Below are 12,379 nucleotides of genomic sequence, written 5' to 3'. Positions count from 1 at the left end.
ATTTAAAAAAATCCCCCAAAAGATTCCTTTTTTTAGATTAACCTTTAATCCTCTGGGGGCCCTCAGAATGTATTAGGCGCTGACCCCCAGGTTGGGAGCCACTGATATAGGATACATACTGTATGCAGGATGAAAGTGAGTATAGAACTGAAGTAGTATAAAAAACTGAATGACTTAGTGTGACTATCTCCTGTTCTGCAGAGCACTATATGGATAGATAGATTGATAGATAGATAGATAAATAGTAACTTTATTGATCCCGAGGGAAATTCAAGTTTCCAGCATCACAGTTCCATAGTGCAAAAACATGTTAGTAAAAAAGCAGTAAAAAAGTTAGTAGTCTAACTTTTTTTTTTTTTTTTTTAAAGTGAATATAGTGCAGAAGAGACTGTTAAAAATGAGTAGAGTGCAGGGTAACAGCTGTGATACAGGACTATTAAAAAATCTTTATATAAGTATAGTATAAATATATGTTTGTTTATGTAAATAATAAGACAAAAACATGCTAATAAAAGAGGATCTCTCTCTATGGTGGATGATGATGCCCCCTGCAGCCACTGACCAGAACTGCAACTTTGCCAACAGAAATTTTCACTTTTACTTTCTAAACGTCACTAGATGGAGGAGGAGGGACCGGTCAGGAGGCCAGGAAGAGCCCACTGCTGCTGAGAAGAGGAACTGATAAAGCATTAGTAGGTAGAGCCACGAGAGAAACTTCTACTGGACATGGAAACACTTCCTTCCGCTTAGTTTTAAATCTGCTGCTGACAGTGATTTCTGACACACTGCAGTGAACTTTGGTGCTCATTATTAGTTTGTGTGTTCAAATCCTGTCGAGCAGCAGGACAGTTCAGTGCAAAGGGAATCACTGCATGAGAGAGAGGGAGCCTCTCTAAAAGCACTTCATTTAGCGCCATAGTTTAGATGTAACATCTGTAGGCATCTGGAGCAGTCCTGGTCTCTCTCTGGGTGTGTTTTTGTGCAGAGACTCTCTGGGTTGAAGTCGCCCACCACCGATGGACCCGATGGACTGGCTGGAGAAGGACGATCTGCTGCGGTTCTTCCACCGTCATAAAACCGAGATGTCCTTAATGGAGAACCCGCACACGTTCCTCAACCAGCTGCGGGACCACGACCTGGTCCCAGAGGACCACTACAAGGTGAGGAACCGTTACTATGCATCTGTTATTATGCTATAACCTCCTCACCCTCCTCACTCACTCTCTCCTCCTCCTCTTACACGGTCCCGTCTGGATGAAGAAGGCGCCGGACAGGAGAGCGCGGGAATAGGAAGCGACACATGTCCTAGTAGTGTAGTAGTAGGAGGAGGAGGAGGAGGAGGAGGACTGGGAATGAAACATTGAAGTGTAGTTTTTGACTCAGAACCGAGGGCAGGATACAGCTCTCTTCACTTTATAACAGACACTTCCTGTCAGCCCCATTTTTTCAGAAGTAAACCTTCTTGCACAGGGCCGTATGCAGGCTTTTCAAGGTCCAACAACTGAGCCTGCAAGGGGGGCCCAGGGCAAAATTCAGGTATTTGAAAAAAATGCATTTTAAGGGGAGACACCCAAAGTGAGCTTTAACTAATATAACAGATCTCACCATGAAACTTTCCCCCGTTACATTATATTAAGTACATTGACTTACGTTAAGTCAGTTATTTTTTGTATCGGAAGTTTTTTTTTTTAAATGTTATGTTTAAATATGCAAATGAGGCATTAACTAATGTTAACATTTGGTAAATTTAGGGGAAATCTACAGACATAAAGAGAAACATTTTAGAAAATAAGCACCTAAATTTGTGTTTTAGATGTTTTCTTTCCACTAGTCTGAACTAAGGCCTGCCAAAAATAAATAAATAAATGACTCAATAAATAAATAAATCCGTCATTAATTATCGCAAAAATAATGTATAAAATAAATGTAGCCATTAATTAATTGATAAAATGTGATATAAATTGATATTTTTGAAATTATTATATTTATCTTTGTTTTAATTCCCTTATTTATTTACTCTTCTGTTCAATTTTCCCTTCTTTACGTATTTATTTTTATTAATATTTAAATGTATGTATTTATTTTTGCATTTATTTTATATTTATTTTTTATGTACTGTATTTATTTATTTAAAACAATGTTTTGCATAAATTAACCATGTCAGTAGGCAGTAGCGTCAATGATTTATGGGATGAAAATCAGGGGACTTTTAAACAATCTGTTGTTAGTGATAACCAAATGGTGAGGAGACTAACGATGGGACAAAACACGTCTGGCTTTATAATGCAAATTGAGTCTGGGGGTGGCCGGGCAGTGGTGGAAAGTAGCTAAGCACATTTACTCAAGTACTGTACTTGCGTACACGTTTGAGGTACTTATTCTTTATTTGAGTATTACCATTTTGTGTTACTTTATACTTCTACTCCACTACATCTCAGAGGCAAATATTGTACTTTTTACTCCAATACATTTATTTAAAAGCTTTGGTTACTACTTACTTTGCAGATTTTGATTCTCAATACAAAATATAAATCAACAAATAAATGAAAATATATTATTATGGATTAAGCAACCCATTAATATATAAAGTACTTACAATTAGCTCCACCATTACCGGCTCAAACATTAAAGTGATGAGCGCATTAATGCATCAATAATTATAGTCCAATAATATAATACACATCATTCTGCAATGAGCCAATCTGCATAATGACTACTTTTACTTTTAGTACTTTAAGTATATTTTGATGCTAATACTTTAGAGTATTTTTACGCTATGTTATTGCTACTTTAACTAAAAGATCTGAGTATTCATGAAAAACGTGTATAAGTTAGGCTCTATAGAATCATTAAACCCTCATTTTCCCCATACTTTTGTGTATGTGCAGAAGGTGAGTCGTATGAAGAGTAAAGACAACATTAAGAACGGTCTTTATGGGATTCTGGACTGGTTGGAGAAAGAACGATCAAAGAGCATCAAAGATTTCTGGAGGTGTGTCTTCAGGGAGCCCATCCTGCACCAGTACCCAACCCTGCGAGAGCTGCGCAACAGTCTCATGGACGGTCAGCCTTTTCTAATGATTGTGATTCTGCTTACTCTGTTTATGTTCTCTTTGCTTGTGAATAATGTATTTTATATAATACTATGTTAGTATGTAAGTTTGAACACAGCCTAAGACTTCTCTCATCATTCTTTCACTGCCATTTGTCCATGATGTGTGTACTTGATATTTACTGTAACCATGGCAGGGTCTTTCCATTTTGAGACACAAGAGCCCGAGACGGTGGAAACGGAAGAGACGGACGAGGGGAAAAGGAAGGATCTTTCAGATGACGAGGAGGGGGAGGAGAATCAAGCGAGCTCAGTGAAAAAGAAGATGAAACTGAGAAGTGAAAAGAGCGTGTGCGATGATGAGGAAGAGCAGGCCGGTCCATCATCTCGCTCGTCTCCAAGGAAAAAGTCCAAAAAAATATCCTTCTGTAAGTCACCTCCTTCTTATGCTTTACTTTTCTTAACATGACTGTATACATTACTTGAAAGTTTCACTGCTGAAAAATGCACTCTCTAAATTACATTTCTCTGTATGTCTCAAATCTCATTTGGAACAAATGAGTCAACATATATATTATTTTTTATTTTCCAGCCTCTCCACTGAAGAAGGGAGAGAAGAACGACATTTGGACCTGGACCATGTTTAAGCACCAGCTCCCTGTGACCTGTGGACAAAAGGAGGGGTCACTGAACAGAGACAGACTGGCTAAAGGTACGTAAAACCAGTGGGCCTACTTCTCACTTGATTTATTACCTCAGTAAACATTGTAAACATGAGATTATGGTCTCAATCGCTAGTTTCAAGTCTTCTTCAATACAGCATGATGTTCATTTAGTAAATTATGATCCCGTTTGTAGTCAAATAGACCATAAAGCAGGGGATGCTTTAGGGCGAGGCTACCTTGTGATTGACAGGTCGCTACCACGGCGATGTCCGGTCTGGGAGTTGTCCGTGTTTTCGTCTTAGAGCTTTAACCCTTTCACAGTGTGTTTTCAGTTCATGAAAGTTAATTATAACCTTTTTGGTCGCCTAAAAATTCAGCGTTCAGTTGTACGTAGCTCCACCCTCTGGTGTCACTTCTGGTTGTCAAAAACCAAGATGGCGACGGACAAAATGACGAACTCGAGGCTTCAAAACAGCAGTCCACAAACCAATGGGTGATGTCACGGTGACTGCGTCCACTTCTTATACACAGTCTATGACTCAATGTCTGAATCTGATGGAAAATAAATACTATCATCATTGTCAAAACACTAAAAAATTGTTTAGGACCAGGCTTAGAGATATTTAAAGAGGACCTCTTGTGCTCATTTTCAGCTGCAGGCTTGTATTTGGGGTTTCTACTAGAACATGTTTTCCTGCTTTAATGTTCAAAAGACTCTTTATTTTTCTCATACCGGCTGTGCTGCAGCACCTCTTTTCACCCTCTGTCTGAAGCTACTCCCACCCTCCCAAAAAGCCCAGTCTGATCTGATTGGTCAGCTGGCCCACTCTGTTGCGATTGGTCAACCGAACCAAACTCTTCTGACTCCGCTCCAGCTCCGCTCTAACTAGCTTTGTTTGAGGGCTTGCCAATCTAGGCGCCAGGCAGGTATCATGCAAATGTGTTACTTGGTGACATCACCACGTTACGGAAGAAAAGGCAGTGTTTCTATGGGGGAGAGTAACTCCCTTTGGCGTGACCTTTGGGCTTTGTAACTTTGCAGACCTTTTACATGCACAAAAAACTATATAACACAATAAAGGAAATGGAAAAAGCATAATAGGTCCTCTTTAATCAGATTTTATTCAATATAATTTCTTATATAAAAACATTGAAAAATGAAACTTCTCACATCTGATTCTGACAGGGGAAAGATAGTGACAGCAGGTGATTAATGGTTGACATTAACACATCCCCATCCTCTGAATGTTTCAGGGGAGAAGTGCATTGCGGTCGGGAAACAGTGGTTTACTCCCAATGAATTTCAGACGTTTGCGGGAAGGAAGAGCTGCAAGAACTGGAAGTGGAGCATTCGATGTCAGGGCATCTCCCTGGGAAAACTTATAAAGGTTTGTTGAAAAGTGAATTTGGAGTATACACACGAAACAAGACTGTGTGAAGTCATGACTTGCTTTTCTTTAACATCGGCCATGTTAGCGCCCCTCGTCAGATCACTTCACACGTAGTTTGTTGTGAAAATCGATTTATTTTCTGTTTTTTTTTATTTTTTTTATCCCACTGCAGGAAGGTCACCTGAAAGCAGCAAATTACAAGAGAGGGTGTAAAAAGGTAAAAACAAAAATAAATCAATAAATCAATTCTGACTTTGTGGAATATCTTCTTGTTGTTAGTGATCCTGATCCTTTTTTCTTCTTCTTCTTCCTGCTAGGCCAAGAAATCACTGTTCCCTTCTGGTGATGTAGTTACAGGTTCGTTGACCCTGCCGGGTCACAAACTTTCTCATTCTACAGCTAAACCGTACACTACAAGATGTTTCTGAAAACATTTTATGCAAGAAATAGGCATTAGAGTAACAGAATATGGATTCATATTTGATCAGCGCTGCCTAGTTTGACTGCTTGATTTGAGTTTGCAAGTTCCGCAAGCAGTGATTGGTTGTTTTCCTTTGGTTGCAGGGAAATATTTGAATGCTATTAGGAGCACGAGGGGAGGGAAGAGGAACATGATTTTTTCACAGATTATCTGTCTTGTGCATTACTGTCAGGATATAGTGACAGTTTTATAAAATTAACTTCTTATCATATTTGCTCAAAGTTACTGACTGCAGCTTTAACTGCTAAAGGAGGAGAAATGATTGATATACTGTATATAAGCAACGGGAAAGTGGCTACTCACCTCCTCCCTGCTTTTAGTGTCTGAGGAAGAAGAAGATAAAGATGAAGATGAAGATGAGGACTGTGATCAGGACAAGGAAGACCAGGTTTCCTCAAGCAGCAAAGAAAGTTCCACGGCTGTCGCAGGTGCTGGTTTCTACAAAGTGAAAGTGATATTCAGGGTTGAAACACAGTTATGCTCTATAATATATATATATATATATATAATATATCCCAGTATCATAGCAATGGTTATGTTAATCATACTTTCCACGTGTCCTTTACAGATGAAGAAGGAGAGGAACAGCCTGAGCAGCAGCCACAAGCCAGCAGTGACAGCGGCAGGAAGGTGTTCAAAGTCACATGTGGAGCTTTAGCAGGGACCTTACACAAGAAACGATTTGCATCAGGTAACTACATCTTACTGTACACAAAAAGCTAAATATGTGTAATGACATGTGTACTAACCAACTGAACCCAGTTAAATGTGTCTCCTCTGAACTTGCTTTCGTCACCAGGCACTCGTGGGAAGAGTATTCGTACTGAGACGAGCTGGATGAGCCCGGAGGAGTTCATCAAGAAGGCGTCATGTCCGACAGATGCCTCCTGGAGGAAAGACATCAAGTACGAAGGGGAACCACTCAGTGTCCTCTTAGAGGTAATGCACTTATTCTAATGTTTACCGTCGGGTGGCTGTGTTTCTGGCCTCTCCGGTCCAGCTTTCGCTGCGGGGCCGCAGGTTTCCACCCGCCGCCGCTGCACACACTGGCTGTGACCGCTCCGTCCTCCTCGCGGCGCTTGCCTCATTAACGTTATGGTTCTCTTAAAGCATTGGGTTTAAATCTGAAATATTTCCAAATAGGCACTTTTTCTTTTCGCTTCGACACCAAATCCTTCGCCATCTCTCGGTCTGTCCACTCTCTCGTCCCGTGTGTGTGAAATATGACACCTGCTGCTCTGAGCTGACTCCTTAAGATGCATTCACTTTCAGATTGTAGTGTCCGTTATCCGACTATCTACACACGTAGGCAAAATTGTTGGTACCCTTCCGTTAAAGAAAGAAAAACCCACAACGGTCACTGAAATAACTTGAAACTGACAAAAGTAAAAATAAATAAAAATTTACTGAAAATTAACTAATGAATATCAGCTATTGTTTTTGAATTGTGGTTCAACAGAATCATTTTAAAAAACAAACTAATGAAACTGGCCTGGACAAAAATGATGGTACCCCTAGAAAAGATGTAAAATAATTTGACCATAGGGACATATTAAACTAAGGTGTGTCCTGTAAATAGCATCACAGGTGTTTTCAAACTTGTAATCAGTCAGTCTGCCTATTTAAAGGGTGAAAAGTAGTCACTGTGCTGTTTGGTGTCATGGTGTGTACCACACTGAACATGGACCACAGAAAGCTGAGGAGAGAGTTGTCTCGGGAGATCAGAAAGAACATTATAGACCTTCATGTTAAAGGTAAAGGCTATAAGACCATCTCCAAGCAGCTTGACGTTCCTGTGACTACAGCTGCACATATTATTCAGAAGTTTAAGGTCCACAGGACTGTAGCCAACCTCCCTGGACGTGGCCGCAAGAGGAACATTGATGACAAATTGAAGAGACGGATAACACGAATGGTAACCAAAGGGCCTAGAACAACTTCCAAAGAGATTAGAGGTGAACTCCAAGGTCAAGGTACATCAGTGTCAGATCGCACCATCCGTCGCTGTTTGAGCCAAAGTGGACTTAATGGAAGACGACCCAGGAGGACACCAAATCATAAAAAAGTGAGACTGGAATTTGCCAAAATGCATATTGACAAGCCACAAAGCTTCTGGGAGAATGTCCTTTGGACAGATGAGACAAAACTGGAGCTTTTTGGCAAGTCACATCAGCTCTATGTTCACAGACGCAAAAATTAAGCATACAAAGAAAAGAACACTGTACCTAATGTGAAACATGGAGGAGGCTCGGTTATGTTATGGGGCTGTTTTGCTGCATCTGGCACAGGGTGTCTTGAATCTGTGCTGGGTACAATGAAATCTCAAGACTATCAAGGCATTCTGGAGCGAAATGTACTGCCCAGTGTCAGAAAGCTTGGTCTCAGTTGCAGGTCATGGGTCTTCCAACAGGATAATGACCCAAAACACAGCTAAAAACACCCAAGAATGGCCAAGAACAAAACATTGGACTATTCTGAAGTGGCCTTCTATGAGCCCTGATCTAAATCCTATTGAACATCTGTGGAAGGAGCTGAAACATGCAGTCTGGAGAAGGCACCCTTCAAACCTGAGACAGCTGGAGCAGTTTGCTCACGAGGAGTGGGCCAACATACCTGTCGACAGGTGCAGAAGTCTCATTGAGAGTTACAGAAATCACTTGATTGCAGTGATTGCCTCAAAAGGTTGTGCAACAAAATATTAAGTTAAGGGTACCATCATTTTTGTCCAGGCCAGTTTCATTAGTTTGTTTTTTAAAATGATTCTGCTGAACCATAATTCAAAAGCAATGACTGATTTTCATTAGTTAATTTTCAGTAAATTTTTATTTATTATTACTTTTGTCAGTTTCAAGTTATTTCAGTGACCATTGTGGGTTTTTCTTTCTTTAACGGAAGGGTACCAACAATTTTGCCTACGTGTGTATTGATAACACGGCGCTGATATGCCAAAATAAACGAAATGGGTTTTATTTCTGTAAAAAAGCAAAACAACGGTGGGGAAGGTGGCGTATGTAATGTAATCGGTGTGTGCCCGACGACCGTGTAACACTACTGCAACAAGCCTACTACACACCAGTTTCATGACTGCATCTTGCACGGTTGCGACGCTGACAAAACGGTGACAAAATCTGTCCCACAGACAGAAATAAAAACACCCAGCAAAGTACTCAAAACGTCCTCTGTGGTAGTTCCTGCTACAGTAGGCGTCTCCAGTAGGCTGGTTAAAAAAACTAAATGTGAGGTTATTTAATTTACAGAGCCGAGAAATACTAGCATCTGATTTAGAAACAAATGTGAAGAGATTGAGACAGAAATATGTATACACAGGTTAAGTCAACTATGGCATTAGTGATGCAGTTTCATGAAATTGTGTGTCAGCTCTGAAATGTAGCCGTGGAGGAGGTAATGAGAGAGCCACAGGATTCGTTGTCAAGCCTAAAAGACCTAAACTATGAAACAAAGAGGAAGACGCTGTTGATTTGTCTATTTCAGGCGAACATCTTGAGTATCGACTCACTGCTGTGTACCTGCAGAAATTGCAATCCAAGTGTTACCGACCTGGTAAGTTTGTTCATCAGTCAGTTTTCCCTCATTCCACATTCATCTTTGTTCTGCATAAACAATGTGATGACCAAAACCTGTGTCTCTCACTATGAGCTGCAGTATATTATTATGAACAAGGAACCTTTTTCTCTCAGATGCAACATGTAATTGAACTGTGTGTAATCGGAGTTGCTGTCATGTCCGTCTTGGCAGGAGAGTCAGAAAAACGATGACGAGTGCAGCATCTGTAAAATTGAAGAAGAAGAAGAAGAAGAGTTGGTGGTGTGCGATTACTGCCCTCGCTCCTTCCACCAGAAATGTCATCTGCCTCATGTAGAAGACACCATTTTAGGGTGAGCGTTCATCAAACCCTGACTCACCCTTATCACCTGACTCTGCAGTTCCCCTGAGCTCTAATGACCAATTTAGCATCTTTTAGCTCTTTGTTTTTATGCCTCCGCCCCGGCGATAGCTGTCGACAGAGGCATTATGTTTTCGGGTTGTCCGTACGTACGACTGTCCGTCCGGTCCATTCTTGTGAACGCAATATCTCAGGAACGCCCGAAGCGAATTTCTTCAAATTTGGCACAGATGTCCACTTGGATCACTTGAACTGATTAGATTTTGGTGGTCAAAGGTCACTGTGACCTTATTCTCCTTTACAATAATTCACTACATGGTTACAATCAGGCAAGCAAACTCATTCAAATATGTAAAAATGAACTATTATGATGAATAGTGACATTAGAATGTGCTAGAGGTCTCCAAATTTTGGCTTATATAATATATATATAAATATATATATAAGCCCTGATATTAGCCCTGATCAGGGGGTAGTTTAGCTCATTAAATGACAAAACAAGTTAATAAATTCCGACCTAAACACTCATGTTACACTAGTCCTGTGTCAGCGGGATTAACTTGGTTAAAGTGAAACAAAAATAAAGATTTCTGATATTTTGTTCAAGATTGATAATTGCCAGACCCTATATATATATGTATTATATCTTATTTTTGTGTGTGGGTGTGTGTGTGTGTGTATGCGTGTGTGTTTGAGCAGGGACGATAGTATATGGATGTGTACGTTCTGTGTATTCAGAACCTCCCGAGAGTGGCTTCACTGGGACGAGCTGGAAAGAGAAGCGGTCATGTCTCGCCAAATATCCCAACATGCTGGCATGCTGGTGAGCACAACGTGACTCTCTGTCTATACATCCTAACACCTGTCTCTCTGTCACACCGCCGTCACTCATCCCTCTTTCCTTACACCAACAGCAATGCCAGTATCTCCTTCTGTATCTGTCCAGCGCTGATGAGGAACAAATATTTGCTTCAAACCCATGCCTCTATGTAAGTCTATTTCTCTGCTATTCCCATGCACCTGTTTCTGTCTTCAAAACCTTGACAAATAGTGTCAATTGTTTATTTTATAGCAAATAAAGTACACTTAAAGGGCCATCAGCGTTCTTTTCCGTTTTTTTTTTTTTTTTTTTTCAAATGGAAACGCCCACTCAGCTGTTAGCAAAAAGCAGTGACGTAAGTTTCCACAGTAAGCTAATCAATAAGGTAATGAATAATGTGAACGCTAGCACTAGCAGAGTCAACGTTAGCTGTGCCAAGTTTGGAAATAAATGAAAGGGTTCGTCCTGATTTTTTGAAGTGGGGTTGGGTGTGTGCTCCCCAATCTGCGAGGTAAAACGACTGTTTTTTGTGAATGTAGTCTGGTGGCTTTGAAGAGAGCGATATAACGGCGTCAGTTCCCCGTCGAAGAGGGCTGACTGACAGCGAGCCATTCATTATTGTGAAATAAACCCCTTCAGGGCGCATGTTGGGGTCCACCCCTCCACCTTGCCCTGTCGGGATTTATTTCACAACAATCACCAGCTCGCTGTTCATTATCCCTTATGTAGATAATACACTGACTATAAGGATGTATATCTACTGTATATGTAGCAGCATCATCATGCAGAAACCTACGTCAGGTCACGCGGGAAAAAGATTAAGACACTAAAACATACATACTTCGACCAAAATGTGAATGTTTGGATTTGAATACATAAGAAACACCACTGGGAAGCTACAGAGTGATATAAAAACCTCAACTACAAAAAAATAATAATGGACCGGCCCTTTAATGATCTGGCTACTGGAGGACTCACACTAGCTTCAGGTTTTTGCTTATGATAGTCTGAAATCTATGTAAACAAAAGACAGCGGTATTGCAGAGTGTTGAGTATTTCATTTATTTCTGCTCGGTACCCACAGTTGCAGAACTACTCCATGGTGATCAAGACTCCGATGTGGCTGGTTAACATAGCAGACAAACTCCAGGAGCAACTCTACAAGACCGTTGGAGAGTTTGTGTCCGACGTCCAGCTTATTTTCACCAACTGTGCTTCATACAACCGAGTAAGAAAACAAACCTCTAGATGACATGCAGCGTTAGACATGTGGTACTAAGAGGTTTCCATCAACAGTTAAGGTTCATTTTTAGGATATAATATAGTGAAATGGTCTGTTATGTTCTTTTGCAGGACAATGCTGAATACCTCGCAGCCGGCAACAGACTGAAGGAGTTATTTGACGGAGAAATGAAGAGTGTGTTCAACATCAGTGAATAGATAAACAGTGCTCAGTTTTCACACTCAGTAGGTACTGGGAAAAGGTTAGACATGTGTAAGTATCCCTTTTGACATTTACCTCATATCTGGTTAAAATATTCCAAAAGAAATAATTGCTAATCAAGAGAAGTTAAGAGACTTTTACTTTAATTATGACAACACATTTCAATATTGTATAATTATACTACAATGCATTAAAAAACAGATTTTTCCTATTATTTATCTGGTTTACTCACAGAGGGTGCGGTATAACAAACTACTTGCAACTTTCTTTTTCAGTGTTATATAATAGTTTTTCCTCAATACAAGAATTTTTACAATGTGTGATGAGGGTTTCAAATGTATGTATTATGAATGTATGTATTGCAAAAGTCAGTATTTGACTTTGTATTGGTCTAAAGCAGTTTTCCATCATGCAATATATCCAACAGGATCTCCATGTCACCACACAGTATTTAAAGTACAATTCATTTGCGCTCTATCTTTTTGTTTCGATCCCTCTGACCTGTTGATTGTGGACGTCTGTTTTTAAAATAAATTTAAAACAAATACAAATTTGTTTGTGTACATCTTTAATGACATGGCTTGTTTTAAAGGTTAAATCTATATTCCAGAATGGAAACAAA

The 12,379-nt window shown here is 40.1% G+C and overlaps 1 protein-coding gene and 1 long non-coding RNA gene across 5 annotated transcripts; one reads left to right on the top strand and one right to left on the bottom strand.

Moving 5' to 3' along the window:
- Positions 1–629: 629 nt before the first annotated feature.
- On the top strand, positions 630–12,308 carry LOC119501479 (nuclear body protein SP140-like protein). 4 transcript variants are annotated; one of them, XM_037791866.1, is made up of 17 exons: positions 641–692; positions 986–1,160; positions 2,889–3,063; positions 3,250–3,480; positions 3,645–3,764; positions 4,972–5,105; positions 5,281–5,325; positions 5,426–5,465; positions 5,910–6,017; positions 6,158–6,280; positions 6,389–6,528; positions 9,082–9,150; positions 9,346–9,485; positions 10,193–10,316; positions 10,408–10,482; positions 11,398–11,541; positions 11,667–12,308. In XM_037791866.1, the coding sequence occupies exons 2-17, from the start codon at positions 1,017–1,019 to the stop codon at positions 11,751–11,753; spliced, it is 1,899 nt and encodes a 632-aa protein (XP_037647794.1). In that variant the 5' UTR covers positions 641–692; positions 986–1,016; the 3' UTR covers positions 11,754–12,308. The 4 variants fall into 4 exon arrangements, with proteins under 4 accessions (XP_037647795.1, XP_037647793.1, XP_037647796.1 ...); XM_037791867.1 differs by having other exon boundaries at positions 630–1,160; positions 3,250–3,471; XM_037791865.1 differs by having other exon boundaries at positions 630–1,160.
- On the bottom strand, positions 5,223–6,010 carry LOC119501483. The gene is made up of 2 exons (XR_005209839.1): positions 5,893–6,010; positions 5,223–5,447 (listed from the first exon to the last, which is right to left on the bottom strand). It is a non-coding gene; the product is annotated as an uncharacterized LOC119501483 (long non-coding RNA).
- Positions 12,309–12,379: the final 71 nt, after the last annotated feature.

This window comes from Sebastes umbrosus, chromosome 14 (assembly GCF_015220745.1).
Source record: "Sebastes umbrosus isolate fSebUmb1 chromosome 14, fSebUmb1.pri, whole genome shotgun sequence".
NCBI lineage: Eukaryota > Metazoa > Chordata > Actinopteri > Perciformes > Sebastidae > Sebastes > Sebastes umbrosus.
This window is presented reverse-complemented; position numbering and strand designations above follow the sequence as displayed.